At 41.7% G+C, this 18,248-nt stretch overlaps 1 protein-coding gene across 2 annotated transcripts in view; it reads right to left on the bottom strand.

Moving 5' to 3' along the window:
* The window catches only part of epn2 (epsin 2), a 25,939-nt gene extending 7,691 nt beyond the window's left edge, over positions 1-18,248 (bottom strand). Inside the window, exons 1-4 of one of the 2 annotated variants that reach the window (XM_041956575.1) lie at positions 18,085-18,248; positions 10,493-11,302; positions 5,153-5,307; positions 530-642 (exon numbers count right to left, since the gene is read on the bottom strand). In XM_041956575.1, the coding sequence (XP_041812509.1) occupies positions 530-642; positions 5,153-5,307; positions 10,493-10,923 (699 nt within the window). In that variant the 5' untranslated portion in view covers positions 10,924-11,302; positions 18,085-18,248. The remainder of the gene's footprint in view (positions 1-529; positions 643-5,152; positions 5,308-10,492; positions 11,303-18,084) is intronic. The other variant, XM_041956576.1, reaches the window with a different exon arrangement.

Raw genomic sequence — 18,248 nt, 5'->3', positions numbered from 1 at the left:
AATGAGGTGTTTAAAAATCCACTTACCTTGGGTATATTTAAACATTTTGCTGAGCCTTAGTTATTGGCATAAGTTATTTTCAATTTCTCCTCTTATTTACAAGCAGTGACCCAAGACAATTATCTGTGCAAAAGCATTTGGTAGATGTAGAACATCAGTGGTTAAGTGGCAGAAATCTGATTTCAGAGATGGTAGTGTAAGTTTTTTTGAGGCTCAGGAGCTTAAAGGAACCGAGCGGATAAAATAACAGATTGTAAATGTAAATGACTAACAGGGTTTCAGAAAGGTTTTACAGCATGTGTATTTGCAGCAGCATGACCCATGACATGGAAAAGATTTGACGTGAAGCAGAATCAAGTAAAACGTAATTACTCATAGCTTCCTGTCAAGTCATCTTTTGAAATATAATAAGCTGGTTTCCACAGATGTTAACTACCTGCACATTTCAAACACAGGCACACAGTAAGAAAATGACAAGCATGAATTCATACTCTGCCATGTTAGCACATGTTTCTGTGTGTGTGTGTACCTGCTCTGCAGCCTCTCTGCTCATGGCCAGAGCCAGTTGCAGCTGTAGCTCCTCCTCTCCGCTGGTCTGAGGTCTGGCCTGTTCCAGTTCTGAACCCGCATTAGGAGATGTGGCTAACAGACACATTCAGAACGTATATTAACATCACTGCCACATGGGACTCCATACTGTACATAACACACTGAAAACCCTCACCGGCTATGGAAATTATCGGTGTGTGTGTGTGATTAGAGGTTTCTTTCGGGAGCCTGTAAGGGACGACAGGTCCATTCAGCTTATTGGATTACATCGGGCCATGAGGCAGCACAGAAAACACACAGATGCTGCACGTGGCAAACATGCAACAAACATGCACACACAAAAGCTGGACAGGAGAAAGAAGCCACCATGTCAAAAGACACTCAGTAAGGTAGCCTGTATTCCTCTATTCAATGCTTGTCTCTCCGTGGGAACTGTGGTGTGGGAGGTGACATGCCGACTTTGTAATTCTTGACTTGTCTCTCTATATGATGTCACAGTTTAGTTTCTTAGCAGTCCATCTTAGTGCAGTTATGTACATGTGTGAATGTGGTGGGTGGACAAAGGTGAGTGTAAACTAAACATGTGTTTTCTGTGGCATGATTGAAGAGCTTCTCGGCAGTTCAAATTCAGGTTTTGTCCATTACAAACAGCAAACACTGACAAGAAATGTGATGTGCAAATTAAATCTTAATGTTCTGATGGATTTTGGCCAACCACAGACAATTCCTCTCAAACTTTAACATGGGTCTCCAACTGAAATAATAAACATTGTCTTTCTCCTTCTGCCTACCCCATTTTATTTCTATACATCTCTGCTCCTAATACCAAAGACCAGTAAGGTCATAGGATGTCCACGATCTTCATATTTCTTAGGACCCCATACCAGTCATGGCATATTCTGGTGCTGATGTGGACACTACATACATACACACCCATTCACTGAATACCCATCATGATGACCTTGTGTACAATTCTGATTGCAAGAGATACATTGACAAGAGACACATAAAGGCTTTAGTGCAGAGACAAAACAACAACACCGACACAAATATGACTTGGGGAAACACTGACTGTTTGTTTCACTATTTGACATCTTGCACTTTGATGACACACACCCATAACACCCTCCTGCCCTGTCAAGACTTCTATAGAAGTGGATGTCACATCAGAAGGTTTTCTTACGTTAAAGAGTAAATTCGTATTACGTCAAAAGTTTCCATGATGAGGAAATGGTACTGATACAATGTTTCTTTGAAAGAAATACGCTGGCCTTTTAACAAAAAGGTTGTGGCCATCCTTGAAATGGTTGAAGAAAGCTGGCAATTATGTGTTGATTAAGTAGCAGGATTACAGCCTATTGTCTGCATCACTTATAAAAACAACCAATAATGACAACATACATATTTTCAATAATTAATTCACTGCATCTGCAACTCCAGTGTCAGATCTGGCTCCTCATCTCCTCTCCTTGCTCCTTGACTCCTTGCTCACTTCTTAGCTCAGTTCCTGCCTTGCTTGCTCTTTGTCAAGACCACATCTCCTGAACTTGGTCTCCAGGCTGTGTGTCTCCAGGGACAGTGACAAGAAGTAACAGGGGTAAAGGTGTGTTTGGTTAGCTGGTGGTATTTGAGCCAGGGTCTCCACATCAGCTCAGTGTCTGCCTTAAATAGACAGTGAACACAGTGGTACTAAAGTCCACACACAGACACTGTAACCAAGGAAAATGTACTGGAATGATGGCATTACATTTCTCCATCGAAATGAGTATTTTACTTGAATTCTCTTTACAGTAAAAATATGTGAGCAAAAGAGGACCTCAACAACAATTTGTCAACCGCTAAGCCTAAAGAGAGACTAAACCTATGACACAGTAACACACAGTTCAACACTTCATGGTAGCTAGTCAGAGAGACAAATAAACAAAACCCAAAGCCAACTAAAACACGCTAGTCTCTTGCCCACCACCGTGGGAATGGACCATATATGGATAATCACAATTTCTTGGCATTCCTGGTAGCAGAAAAATGCATTCAGAAAAGTAATTTTCTGGGGTTTGTCTCTAGTATTTGTGCCACTACTCTATGTGTTAGTCATTTAGTCCAGTTATTTCTTATTCTATCATCTTAATTCTCTGTAGTGCAACATTTAATGACTGAGCAAATAAAGAAAAAACTTCAAACAAAAAGTTGTGCTTAGAAAACGCATAAAAAAAAAAACTTATGATCCTGAGTGCAACACGCAATTCAAGCTCTGAACAGAGAGAACAGAGTTTTGGGGAAAGTGAAAAGGGCTGATGACCACTTGTGTCATCTGTAGTAGATTTATGTGGTGATAATCGCACACAGGGTTTCTATCCCAGGGTGTCAACCGCTAACTATTCCCACATTTGCAGACACTATGTCTCTTGTCTCTGCAGATAAAAGAATTAAGTGGCTGCTAGAAACCTGGTGAGCGGGACAGTTCCTTAAATGCACTTTCCAGATCCTCAAAACAACATCACTTCATCAGATATTTTCCAAACATTAAGTGTGAAACTGTGAAAATGTACAGCTCAAAGCACAGCAAAAAAGCTAGGGCAAACCTGCTTTTACTATTGGTTGCTTGACCTCAGAAAAACTACAGCCTAAGAGACAGTAAAGATGTTTTATCTTTTGCTTGTTGGGCTCATCCATAGCGCATGCAAGTGGAGGAAAACGTCACAACATCTGAAAGGTCAGCCAAGCTGAAGACTGAAGGGCGGCTGGTTATCCCTGTTCAGGGATACCTGGAGCTATACGACCTGTCAAGTTCTTACTAGTTTGACACAGACAGAAGGAACAATGCCTGGAGATATGTCATCTTAGAAAAGAAAAGAGGAGAGTACGATGATAGGCTACATTAAAAACTACGAACTGGTACAGGCAGTTTTGGTTGCTTAGTTATGGCAGGCACGACAGTGGCGCAACCTCCCAAGCACCTTTGATAAAAGGCGGGTGCTGCTTTCCACATAACATCTGAATGGCCCTCAGAATACATTTATCTTTTTCACACACATGCACACGTTAATGAGTGCACAGAGACACACGGGAACATGAAGAATGCAGTATGCTGAAGACTAAGAAAAATCACAAGACAAAAAAAGAGACCTGTATACTATATTACATTTTAATACGTGACATCAAACAAATTTCAGACCTTTCCAGATACTTTTGGGATACTTTGTGATATGCTTTGTTAACACCAACAGCCACACTTGCATGGCCATTCATTCACACCCTGTCTGGACAACAATCCTCGGAAAGTTTGACTGGAATCCCAAAAATCCTGCCTGGCAACGCCCACAGCGGCAGCCCAGCCACACTCCTATTGGCCGGTCTCTCAGTTTTCGCAACTGATGACTCAGCTGCTAGAGCTTCCGCCTCTGAGCGCACACACACGCACATGCACACACACACACACACACACACACACACACACACACACACACACATACTCAAACATAACATATATGCAAGAATGTGGACCACAAGTAAAAGATGAAGACACACCTCCATGCTCCGAGACCCATGGCAAGAGACAGAACACAAACCCATAGTGGCACATACACACAGCCATCCTGCTGCGTACAAAAGACTGGGGAGGTCAGAGGATGAAAGGAAAAGAGGCCAAGGTTCATTCCTTCACTTCAACTTTCATTCTTCCCCTCTGCCCCTCTCTGCATTACCCCATTTCCTGACTGGGATTTCTGTTTCTTCTCAACTCGACCCCTCTCTCACTCCATCTTTCTTTCAATCCATTTAAACACTGCTTTAGTGTCAAGTCTCCAATAGCTCATGCTCTGGTACAATGAGCTACAAGAAGTGAGTACTTGCAGAAATTCCAGTAAAGAAACACAAGAGCAATGATGACTTATCACCAAATATGTTACCAAGTATGAGGATCCCTTATGTATATTGCCTACTTAAAGAGGTATACAGTATGTGATATTTCTCCCACCTTGGCATAATGAACTTAAATTATTTTCTCAAGATATCAGACTAATCATCGTAGTGATAGAAGGCAGTAGTAATGACAATCTGTAGAAAATAAGCCCCACATGTGTCACTCCTTTCCAGTTTTGTAACATGCAAAATAGTGTGCATACTCCATTTCTTCTCTAGTCCCTCTTTTTCATTGAAGGTTATTGAAGTCTGGCTTTATTCACTATTTGTTTCTGTCATGTATCTTTCAGTGATATCTTCATCAATCCATATCTCTCTCTTCTGTCACTGCGTGTTTCTATATCTCTCCCTCACTGTCTCTGGAGGAGTGAGTATCACTGAAAAGAGGAGCAGATTCCTCTGTCATGTGGATGATAGAGGCTAGGGGGGTGAACTCTGCTTCCTCTTCTAAGAGTCTGTGAGTGCGTGTGTGTGCGCTGAGGAATGCAGCCCTACTGTGGGACTGCAAGCCAGAGACAGAACAGGGGGAGGGGAAGGTTTCAGGATGTAGGCCAAAGTTACACCAAATGGGACACAATACAGTATGATGGGAATCGCAGTACTGCATGTATTCATATGGAATGAGCCCTTTAAGTTTGTGTCTGTGTGTACAGCTTATGTGGCACTATAAGCTAATACTCACAGCCATGGTAGGAGGCAGGTGAGCCCTCTGACCTGCCATACTCTTCGCTGTAGGAAGTGGAGAGGTTGGGCTGAGACGAGCCTCTGCCAAAACCCATCTGACTGCTCCCTGTGGACACCTGGGCCATTCGCTCCTTGGTCTTCAAAGCTTGAGACCTAGTAGGACAAAAAAAATACCATATGATCAGTCATCCTTACTCAAGTCAAGGCTCTTATAATCGTTCGTGTGACACTCAAAAGGACAAACTAAGCATAAGGCACGAAAGGACGATTGGTCTTTGAAGCCCTAGATCAAAAAAATATTGAGTTGAAAAGTATAACCAAACCACCACACTGAGAATTAGAGTTTCAAATGGTTTCAATTCTAAAATGCCACAGGAAAACCATTCATTAGACTAAACACACTGCCAAGCAAATGATGAGCACCCCACATGGGCCAATTAGTATAATTCTGGAAATGATTCACTGCCCTTTTTTTGCCAAAACATGATCTATGTCTAAGATAATGTGTGTTAGAAGAAATCTGATCAACAAATAATGCAACTGTAAAAAGATGAATAAAAAAATAAAGAAACTAATAATATAAGAAGATGAAATTATCATCTAAATCAGTTGTCCCCAACCTTTCTATCACCACGGACCAGTCAACGCTTGACAATTTTACCACAGCCCGGGAGGAGAGGGGGTGTATGAAGATTGTTTATATTGTTAATATAATAATAAACGTTAATGCACTGTGTACTATGCAACTTTAAAAGCAGCTTCCTCGTAACATTACGGCAACAACGTTGTCTTTTAATCCAGCGTGCTTGGTCTCCAAGTGGCAAAGCAGTTTTGAAGGCTACATCGCCTCATTAGAGAGCCAGTTGCCGCATATTATGCAGAGCGGGCTCGGTGTGTGGGAATCACCTGTCACAACAAATCCATATTTCAAGTAGGACTGCTGGTGTTGTCTGTTAAAAGCTTTCTTTTTCTTATTCTGTCTCTTCACTGGGCCTTTTCCCCTTCGGTTTTTTACTCATTTTGCAAGTTTTTTGGGTTAAATTTGACCAAAAGTGACTGAGATGTTACCGAGAAAATCTGGTAATTTTCCAAAATAAAGGATTTTTCAAAATAAAAGATCTTTCAGACTCAGATAATAAATAAAACAAAATGAATTAATTATTTCTTGTGCGGCCCGACACCAATTGATCCACAGACCAGTACCAGTCCGCGGCCTGGGGGTTAGGGACCACTGATCTAAATCTTTTTTTTCCTAAATTCATTTCTTCAGACAATTCATGTCCAGAATCTCTCCTATTGACAAACCGCTAGACCCAACAAGATCAATTCCTGCTGTGCCTTTCTCAACAGTCAAATGACATGAATTTGCAACCTTCTTCCAAGGTAAAGTGTCTGATATTAGAAGAAAATCTAACAATTTCACATACCAATGGATCTGGTAAGTCTCTGCCCGTATATCATCACACCACCAGGAGCACAATCTCCCCCTTCCTACCTTTAATGGTCTAGAAGAGGTGATAAAGCAGCTGTTCACAATCACAATGTGTATTTGTGTAATTGTGTATTCCCCTGTCTGTCATATGATGTGCTTAATATTGAAAACAGTTCTTTACAAGCAGTAGTCTTTCACGCTTTAAAAACCAAAATACAACTAAGATCATTCTGTGATGAGCCACTGCAGACCAACCTAAATTATCCCTTTTCTTAGTAAAATACTTGATGATAAGGTTGTCGACAAACAGCTGCATAGCTACCTGTCACTCCACAATCTGAATGATGTGTATCAATCCAGCTTGAGGACTAATCACAGCGCTTAGCAGCAGCTCTCATAAATGTAATCAATGACCTAAGGATCATCAGTGCTTCAAACAAGCAGTGCGTTTCAGTATCACTAGGCCTGACAGCAGCCTCTGACACTGCTGACCATAACATTTTACTCAGCATACTAGAAAATTCAGTTAGCCTATTTGGCTGTGTCATTAACTGGCTGTCTTTCTACCTAACAGGTCAGACACGCTCTGCATGTCTGGACTTCTGGCAATTTTAACATTCGCTGTGAGGTCCCACAATACTCAGTGCCAGGCCCCTTACTGACCCTTTACCTACAATATACACTCACCGGCAACTTTATTAGGTACACCTTGCTTGTACCGGGTTGGACCCTCTTTTTCCTTCAGAACTGCCTTAATCCTTCGCAGCATAGATTGAACAAGGTACTGGAAACATTCCTCAGAGAGTTTGGTAGAGTTTGGCACATCCATGATGCAAATCTCCAAAGGTGCTCTATTGGATTGATATCTGGTGACTGTGGAGGCCATTTGAGTACAGTGAACTCATTGTCACGTTCAAGAAACCAATCTGAGATTATTCGAGCTTTATGACATGGTGCGCTATCCTGCTGGAAGTGGCCATCAGAAGATGGGAACACTGTGGTCATAAAGGGATGGACATGGTCAGCAACAATACTCAGGTAGGCTGTGGCATTGAAACGATGCCCAATTGGTACTAAGGGGCCCAAAGTGTGCCAAGAAAATATCCAACCACACCATTACACAACCACCAGCAGCCTGAACCGTTGATACAAGGCAGGAGGGATCCATGCTTTCATGTTGTGGACGCCAAATTCTGACCCTACCATCTGAATGTCGCAGCAGAAATCAAGACTCATCAGACCAGGCAACAATTTTCCAATCTTCTATTGTCCAATTTTTGTGAGCCTGTACGAATTGTAGCCTCAGTTTCCTGTTCTTAGCTGAAAGGAGTGGCACGCGGTGTGGTCTTCTGCTGCTGTAGCCCATTTGCCTCAAGGTTCGACGTGTTGTGCGTTCAGAGATGCTCTTCTGCATACCACGGTTGTAACAAGTGGTTATTTGAGTTACTGTTGCCTTTCTATCAGCTCGAACCAATCTGGCCATTCTCCTCTGACCTCTGGCATCAACAAGGCATTTTCTCCCACAGACCTGCCGCTCACGAGATATTTTCTCTTTTTCTGACCATTCTCTGTAAACCCTAGAGATGGTTGTGTGTGAAAATCCCAGTAGATCAGCAGTTTCTGAAATACGCAGACCAGCCCGTCTGACACCAACAACCATGCCACGTTCAAAGTCACTTAAATCACCTTTCTTGCCCATTCTGATGCTCGGTTTGAACTGCAGCAGATCGTCTTAACCATGTCTACATGTCTAAATGCATTGAGTTGCTGCCATGTGATTGGCGGATTAGAAATTTGTGTTAACAAGCAGTTGGACAGGTGTACCTAATAAAGTGGCCGGTGAGTGTACATACTGTATACTGCCATCTTGCTCAATCATACAGAAGCACAATCATACCAATCATGCCGATGATACACAATTCTGTATTTCACTTTCACACAATAACTGTGGGACGGCTCCAACTTCAATGCCTCAGCCAGGGTACTCACTGGGGCAAGAACAACCAACAATTTTGCTTCTACACTTATATTACTTGACTGCCTTCCAATAAAATAGGAAATTGATTTCAAAATATTGCTCACTGTCTACAAACTAAACCAAACTAAATGGTCTAGCTCCTAAATGCATCTGACTTGCTCACTGCTTACAAACCCTCCAGAACCTTCACATCATCAGACACCGGTTTCCTAACAGTACCCATGATCAGAAGTATATTTGGTGAAGGTGTATTCAGTTACGATGGATCCATTCTTTGGAACAAACTGCCTTATGATATAAGATGTACTACAGCTGTGCCATTTTTAAAAAGTTTAAAGCAAAGCTGTTCTCTCAGGCCTGTGGCTAGCCAGTGGCTGAATCACTCTAGATATCTGTCGATCCTTCTCTCTTTGGGCATGTGAGGGCAGGTATGTTCATGCTGGTGGGTGGCCAGGGGAAGAATAATTTGTATTAAATTTTGCCTTTGTATGTACCTAAATATGTATTCATGTTCTATTTTATTTCGCTCATATTTGACTTGACAGGGTGGTGTTTGCTTGAGACCATTGAGCTGAAACAGACATCAACTCTGGAGCTATTTTTCAAGTTTAGCAACATTGCTTGTACTAGCTACCAATGGCAGACATCCACCGTAAATGACTAAACAGCATAAGCTCTATGGAGTTGTATGGCTTCCTGAGGACCAGTCTTTGTTTGGAACTAGCAGGTGTGGAAACACAGTGAGCAGAGTCCAAAAGTACCCCAGCTCCCAGTGGGATAATAACAATATGATCATCTAAGGGAAAAACCAACAGTAAAACTGCATATCAATGTTGTGATTGTTTTTTTGAACTGGTTTACAGTGAATGTTGATGACCATCAAACAGAAAATTGTTAAAATACCGGCACAGTACAACCAAAAAAAGTATAGAATCTGAGTGATCTGAGCTGAAAGTGCCACTGGGAAGGTAGCAGAAGCAGTGCGGAGAGTTCAGCTCAATGTTGTTATGTCATCATATAATACAGAACGTTTAGAGACAACAAATGTTACATTATTAGCAAGGTTCAACTCAGCCATGGCCTAACAACCCAAAGCCACAAAAAGCTACTCTGTGGCCACCAAATATCCATTGTAGGTGGCCCCTGACGCTGCAGCATCAACACACCTGTTCAACAGAATAAAATGTTTCTTTCTCATCCACTGCCGCTAAGTTTTACACAAGCCTGGCATGCTAGCTCGGTTAATAGTGAATAGTTACAACAACTAAAACAAAAGCTGTCTCTGTGCAGTCTGTTTGTCTAAGTTTGCCAAATATATTAATTCCCTCCTCCCTCCACCAGTGGTACCTGCAGGAAGTGATGCACATCAGCAGAGGGAGGAGGACAGAGGACAGGCTGGACTGATACTGACTGATGTCCGTGTTCTTCATTCTTTCTAAACTTCATCGACTGTGCTGTCAGAGATATTTATTTTGCTGCTGATAATTTGTATTAGAGATTCACAGTCAGCTGCAATAAAGCTGTACATAATGAAAGCATGAGTCATTGTTTTACAGAAGAAGCGGTGCCAGGGTCTGGTATGGTTTCATCGACCTCGCAGCACACAAAGTCTGCGCATAAAGCTTAATGCTGCAGTTAGCAGCGTGCAATTTTAACCACTGGCTCATCAACTGATGATTCAAATCAGTGATTTTTAGAAGGCCGGGGACATGACAAGGACATGCAAAGTCATTGTCACATTGCCCACCCTGAATCAGGTATGACTCGGTCAATTCTGATTTGGGCACAGCCTTAAATAGTATATTAGACAGAGTGTGCCAGGATTATACATTAATCACAAAATCAGTCAAAAGATGTACAAACATAAGTTTACTCCTGATAGTTTTAACTACTGTGCATCTATTAAAATTGATTTATAAAGCTCTTACCTCTCTCCTTTGAGGCGGTCTTCATCTTTGAGCAGGACCACTAGCTGCTTGCTCTTCTCCCTGACGTTGATGCCCTGGTCTTTACCGTCTCTGTCTATGTACTGGAAGTCCTTCAGAGTCTGGATGGTGAAGATGTTCTCTTTGCATTGCAGTGCAACTCGCTCTGAGCCCGTCTTGATCAGGTAGTCGAGCAGGGTGAGCGCCTTGTAGACGTGGCGCCAGTTCTTGCCGTGGTCATTGAGCCGTTTCCAGATCATGCTCATGATTTCGCTGAAGGCCACCACGTTGTAAGTAAGGTCAGCGATCTCAGACATGAGGGAAGACGATGGGCCCCAGGGATCGTTGGAAGTGGCCTCTCTGACTTTCTTCTCTGCATCAGAGTAGTTGTTCACCATGTTCTTCATCTGCCGGCGGATGGTGGAGCTTGGCATGGTGGCGGTGGAGATGGGACAGGCAGGAAGAAATACAAGATACACTCTCACACAGGAGAGGAGCTGGGACACCAATAATGTTTAAGTAAAAGAGGCAAAACACACACAGACGATGTAAATCTGCGCGTGCCTCAGCAGAAGCTTGCGTTATGTGTCTGTGCACCTGTGTCCTCTCTCAAGGCACGGTGGTGGCGTGCCTATGTGGAAATCTTCTTGGTGTACAAGTGTGTGTGTGTGTGTGTGTGTGTGTTGTGTACGTGTGTGTTTGTTTATGAGGCTTCTCCAGGCCAGTGCAGTGTTCCTGAGTCCTCCAGAAAAGCGTCTGTTAAAACCATTTCCACACACACAGTGCTGGCTGCACACATGACCACGCCATCACCTAGGACAGACAGACAAATAGCAGGTTAGTGGAAGGAAGAGAAGACAAAAAAGACATTTAGTAAAGGTAAAAGCATGAGAAAGGAGAAAATTGCTACATAGAGCCAAGTTAAAAGCTCAAACACCACAAGTCTTCCTTGTCGGAATCAGTTTCTGAGTAATTGCCCACATCCGAATGTGCCAACAGCTTAGTATCCATTTTAAAACTATAACAACTTCAACTTCATGTTGTATGCCAGCAGTTCCAACTAATCAAATTCCCCTTTCCTAAGTAGTCAACTTTGAAGCATATAATACTTAATTTAACATACCTGTCTTTAGAGAAATATTAAGAAACAAATGGCGTTCGATGAAACATCTGGTGAAGTCGTAGGTCTAATCAGAGAATCTTTCTTTAAGATGTCAGCGCGATCCCTATTTCCACACCTAAACAATAAGATCGTGAAGATAATTTGTATTTATAGGGGCAGCTGTAGAGCCTTCCTTTTTGAAACTAGACAGAACAATACGTTTCATACTTTCACACTTAGATAAGCAATTTCCATGTACTTGCAGAAAAGCCTGCCTCCTTCATATAACACAAGGCCAGGGTGTTGTGACAAAGAATTGTGTTTCCAGTTTTGTAATCCCACTTCGATTTACGGTAACATGACCCAACAGCAAATTGCAAGGGGGTGTGTTGAAAATGAATAATTTCATGGTAGTCGGGTTTGTGTGGTAGAGAAGTTGCTCACTGAAGTTGCAAATTTTTATCTGCACGTTAGTTTATTTTATTCTAGTATCTTTATTTTATTTTATTATTACTTTCTTATCTTTCTTATTGTTTCTAAAATGGGGGGTTGCAATACTAATTTCACTGACATGTTATGCTCAGTGACAATAAAGGAATCTTGAATCATTGGGTGGGCTTGGAGGACAAGAAATCAAACACAAAAGTTTCAAAAGCAAACACAAGATTACTGTGAACCAATAGCAAGACCCATGGGATGAAAAAACACAACGAAAGAATTAAAAATGCACAAGCTAGGGCCTCACGTAATAATGTCCTTGTCAGTGTTTCACTGTAACAAAAAACATCTACAATTATCTAGACAGGGAAGTGATGTTTTTCTCTAGTTTTTCTCACACCAGTAATGACTTGCTGCAAAGAATGTTGCTCAGGGAGGTGACATGTAATATATGTAATAATGTCTCATAAGACAATGCATTTACATCAAATCTCAAGTTAATAAGAATTAGAACAACAGGAGAGCTCTTTATCTTTGTGGATAAATGCCATTAATTCTCTATTTCATTAGGTGTTCGTGAATTTTCAAAGCAAGGTTGAGTAACTGAGTAACTATTTCTTTAGACACGCCTGTACAATCAATGCAGTCCAATGCATCTGGCATTTCATAAAGTGAAGCTTATAATGTTATAATGGTGACTGTCGTTTAAATGTGAGCTGACAAAACTGTGTGGCTGCAAGTGTACCTGATACATTATTTTCACAAAATGCCAAATTTTCATGGAATACTGGATGTATAGTATCCCTCTGAAAATAAATATCATGTGAAAATTAAGTTTAGTCAGAGGAAACATGAGGTTAATTAATCAAAACAGACAAAAAGGCAATAGCGGATTTTGGACTCAAAGTTTTGCTTAATTAATTTCAGATAAATTCATGAATCATTCTTGAACAATTTATATTGTAATGAGCCTTCATCTACGCTCTTTCCCATCATCAGAGTATTAGCATTCAGCATATTGCTATGAGAGACGCCAGAGCAATGACTGAGTAAAAATGTGTTTCCACCCTTTGGTGGGTGGCAGGGGAGATATACCATTTCCAGTCTGATTATGACTAGTGGAGTGACTTATGTTTCCTTTGTCCTGTTTCTAACAGATCGGCAGACCAGCTACTAATCACTTCCTCTCTCTCACACACACAGACACACGCGCACGCACGCACACGGAAAGTGTGTGCAGACTCACAGCTGTACGACCTACACATAGTTTCATATGCAAACAAATATATGAAAACACTGCCTTAGCATGTAACATCAAGTTATGAAATGCACATTCACCATTGATGCAACTTCTGTGTACTATGAAACGTCCTGCAGTTTGTGTGATAGGGGCTCTTTGTAAAGACAATTCAATGTCACTGAAATATGAGATTGTAATAGTTTGAGTTTGAATGCAAAGACGCCACAGCACGATCTCCTTGGCTCGATCATCTAGCCAGATTAGTACAGAGATTGGTCTACTTTCATTTATCCAGAAAAATGTTCTTGAAAAGCGCACACACACACTCTTATCCCCCACCACTGCCATGCACCACATTGGTGCATTTCCAAACATTCACACTAACTGAAAACTTACCAAATCTAATTTCAACCATTGTTCTCAGTAATAAAAGGCAGTTTAAGTTTGCGGAGATCTTTCATGCCTGCTGTTCCTCTGACTACCATCTAGGGAAGCCCATGATGAGTTGTCCTTTTCAGTAATCTGATCCTAGCACCAAGCATGCTTTGACATGCCCCACAAACAAGTGCTTTCATGAACAGAAGAGTGTTAAAAGTGATTAGCTGTCTATGCAGACTTTTAACTGTTGCATTTTACATTTCCAATGTGGCAAGTGGCTGTACATTCACACGTGTATGTGTTTGTTTTAGGGACCTCCCTGCCTTGCGATGCCATGGAAAGACAGCTGGGGGGGACGAGGGTGAGGAAACGAGGACTGTGAGTGTATGCCGGGGGGGGTAAGAAAACAACTTGGCACATCCCGTAAATTCACTTAACACCAGTGAAATGTGATTCCTGTGGGGCAAGCCCCCCCAAACATTCCCTCGTCACCCTCCTCCTCACCCTGCATCCGCATGAATACAGCTCAGACCTAATGACACATCTGCTGCTATAATCACCTATTCACCCATAGCAGAAAGGAGGAAGAGAGGAGAGTCTGTCTTGTCTGTCCCACCCCCCAACACCCCGGAACAAGCCCCCACCCCAAGACACCGCTGGCCTGCCTCCCTTCAGCCCTTCTGTGCTTAGATCACAGCACACTGTGTGTGCACACGTGTGTCGAAATACATATTCATGTGTCACTGCAGGTTCATTATGTCTGATAACTGAGCCTGTCATTCTTGTCAAACTGTCATTATGCCTTGTTATTGCTAGAATAGGAAGACAACCACAAAAATCATTTGGTCCAGGGACTACTTCTTGTAGCCTTGGGTGAACTCATGCACCTAAAATCGGTTGCCACCCTTTCATGCCTTGTCCACACATAGATGCGTTTTTTTTTTACTTTCATTTTGGTCTTTTGTCCACACACAAATGAAATTTTAGTTGTTGGCCAAAATAGTGCGGGGGCTAACCTTGCTAACAGAACTGTTATTGTGTTTTTACATATGGATTTTTGTGTGTGTGTGTTTGTATGGATGTTATTTTTTGAGAGTGAAAGAGGAAAATCCTGTTTTAACAATCCCCATTTATGAGTGGACTAGGTATCAGTCTCCTCCTCTCTTTGCATGGCTTTATTTGAATGACACACATTGCAAATGAGAGAAATTTGAGGGGAAATCAACAAAATTAGGTAAATAACAACCTTCTCAGTCAAGGTCAGTTCCCTAATTTATAATAATACTGTTTATAATTCAATCTGCTGTCCTACCCCAGGATTGTTATCCAGAGCATACATTACTTTATTGGGAGATACAGTGATATTACAAGAACAGAACAGAGATCCATCTACTTGCTTTTTTTTGCGATATAAACTGTCTAGTGGCAATATTGAATTTACACTAGACTTGGTTCTACATTATATATTTTTCCTATCATACGCCTACTTAGATTTTGTGCTCCTGTTGTAATATCAGCGGTGCTGACTTCGACATATTTATTTCTTTTCTGCCATCAAGCTGTCAAATTCATGGAGGAATTCCTGATTTTTAATGCTTGTAAATGGACAGAACTGAAGCATCAGCAGAAAACTGACAGTACGCTGCAACATCACAATAGGCTATTAGTGTATCTACTGTCACCAGAAGTTGGCCAGAGCCCAAAGTCAGCAAGAGGTTTTTTTTTAATGGGTGAGACAAGATTTATCCTCATAAATACAGGTCATTGTAAAAAAAAATAACCACATTACATGCAAAGTCAGCAAAATTCAAATTAAGTCCTCCTGTGGAATCCCATGTTTAACTGATAACATTATTAGATCTGTCGCTACCAAGGAATAGCCAGGACAAAAAAGAACTGCAGATAATTTGAGGCTGTGATGTTACCATTTTAAAAATGAATTAAAAGTTGCCTGCATTTCCAGAGCAAACCTTCTAGCAGCAATATATTACTATCTATGTCACTCTATTTCGCAAAGTGAATAAAATAATTGGAACACAATTATTTCAAGTAAAGAATGGACAACATGTCTTTCTGGTACTTATCAACAATTGAGATTCATGTAATGAAATGTAAATCAATTCATTAGGCAGGGACATCTACAACAGACATCAAGACCTGATCACTCCTATCAAAAATATAAAGCTTGTTTTCTTTCCAATGCTTTTTGTTTGCTACCAGTTTGACAGCTATCAAAATGCCTTATCGTCTTCGGTTCAAACACTGGAACCTCACAGCATGGTGAATGAATGATCCACATGTGAACTGCAGATCACATAAGCAATAGTTTCATGTGATGATTGTCAATAACTATACAAATAATAATAATGGAGTCCAAGAAAAGAAAAACATTATAATGTTTCCCTAGTCCAACTTTTGGGTACAGTGTAATGACCTACAGGATTTTGCGACAGAGTTCCACAAGAAGAAAGTGAACAACTGAACACTGGACACAAGTGAACTGCCCGATGTGAGAAAGCAACAAGCCAAACCTATCCCGTGTGTGTATGCGCACTGTGTCTGGGTGTGTCTTGGCAAAACACAGGTAAACTGTGATTAGCATTAAGGGGTTGAGAAGCAGTACATTGAGAACAGGTCCACCCTGACAGTCCCACACAGCGAGAGTAAAGCTGATCTAGAGATAGAAGGCTTGCACAACCAGGTGCCTGTGTGCCTGTGTGTGTGTGTGTGTGTGTGACAGTATCTTTGTGTGTGTTAAGAACAGAGAGGGAGGGGGGGGTTAACAACAGTGTGACATCAGGTTATCCAGCCGGTTCCTTCACCATCCATTTACTTCTTTTCAGTTCACAAACAACATATACCAGTAATTAATCCTCAACCACTCAGCTGCTCAAGGATTAAGCTCCTACAAGCCAAACTAACAATCGCATCAAGTCTAACCCAAAGAAAATCAAACCACTGACACGTGTCCCAAAAGCCTAAAGTGACTGTGATTCAATATGTGCATCAAGCCTGAAGAAGGGAGGAAAAGACAGGAAGAGAGGACACCTTCTGATCGGCATGTCACCCCGCCTTTTGTCCGCCTTGGCCGGCTGGCTTAGAGACAAAGCCAAGTCAGGGAAGGGAGGAGGACGGTGATGATGCATCTGTCACCCACTGTGACTGACTGATCATCCTGACAATAGACAAAGCCCTACCCCTCTCTCAGGCCACGTCTATGTGGGCTCAGTGTGGCTCTGAATAAAAAGCACACATCGAAACACCAGCATCTCCAATTATTCCCCGTGAGATAAATAAATCCTGCCATTATTCAGTGTCTTTCAGCAAATACATTATACCTGCCTACCTACCAGCAGGGCTAGCCGATCGGAAACGGATCGAGTACACAGACAGCGCCCACACCGTTTAAGAATTTCCCAAAAAATCTCAGTAAGTATGTGGACGTTGAGGTTTGCATTACGGACTAACAATAGAAGGCTCTGACTTAGCAGTGCTCACTATGAAAGCATGGTGCATCGGCAGAGAATATTAAAAGAATCAAGCCGCTCATTTAAAATAAACAAAACAAACCCCCCAAAAAATCACTGCGTTTCCTTGAACTGATGCGATTGATAGCACATAAGCTAAGATAGCTGTAGCTAACATTAGTTTTATGCTAGGTGAACTGCCACAATCATATCTCCAAATATTTAAGTCAAACGACCTGCTTGAATTGCGAAACACTGGTGGGTGTAGCAGAGATCTAAGTTTGTGCAACGTCACTTTAATACATCGGGTGAAATAAGTAGCCCACTTGCTACTTACGATTACCGCTAACGCTAGCAAGTTCACCGCAAACTTGCGACAAGTGGTAGTCGTTAGCTAGCAAAATAAGCTAGCGAGCAACGTTAACTTGCTTGCGTTGATTTACTTAGTTAATTCAGCTGGTTGGAAAAGTGCAAAACCCAACAAAAGTTTGTTTCTACCAAATTTTGTACCGCTCCGTTTTTGCCACTGACTTTGATATTAGCGCTCGCACCCAATCACCCACTAACGGCAATATCTGTAATGTGATCAAAACTTGGCTTTGAAAAAAGTTGGATCAAAAGCTAGCACAGCTTGGGTCAGGTTAGCCAGCCGCAAATCTCCTCACTCCTGTGGTTCAGCTAAAAAAAAAATCAACTGTTGACCACTGAGCGTCTAAATATAACACGGAGCGTAAAATTTATTGCCTTCACAGTCAGCCATACGTTAGATACACAAGCATTCAAGTCAGTTTCCAAACGTATTTTGTGCTAAGACAGCCAACTAGCATGCTAAGCTATTTAGCAACCGTTCAAGCTAGCAGCCAAGACGGGTGCTCGGTGGAGACATCACCAGAGCAAACTGGATTTACGCTACAGGACACCCTGGAAAAACAAAACAACTCGACTATCTTGAAAGCAGACGTTTACTTACCATATCTTTTAGGCTACGTCGCGTTCTACTGTTAGTCCAGGGATATAAACCCATAAACAATTTTCGCTAATTCCAAAGGAAAAAATCAAGATATACTACTTATTTCGGCGTCCAGGCTGCTTGTTGCGCCTTCGCCAAGCTATGTGTTGCTAATGCTAAGCCAG

Source organism: Chelmon rostratus, chromosome 17 (genome assembly GCF_017976325.1).
Source record: "Chelmon rostratus isolate fCheRos1 chromosome 17, fCheRos1.pri, whole genome shotgun sequence".
NCBI classification, from domain to species: domain Eukaryota; kingdom Metazoa; phylum Chordata; class Actinopteri; order Chaetodontiformes; family Chaetodontidae; genus Chelmon; species Chelmon rostratus.
The sequence above is the reverse complement of the archived record's forward strand: the minus strand, read 5'-3'. Positions and strand labels throughout refer to the sequence as shown.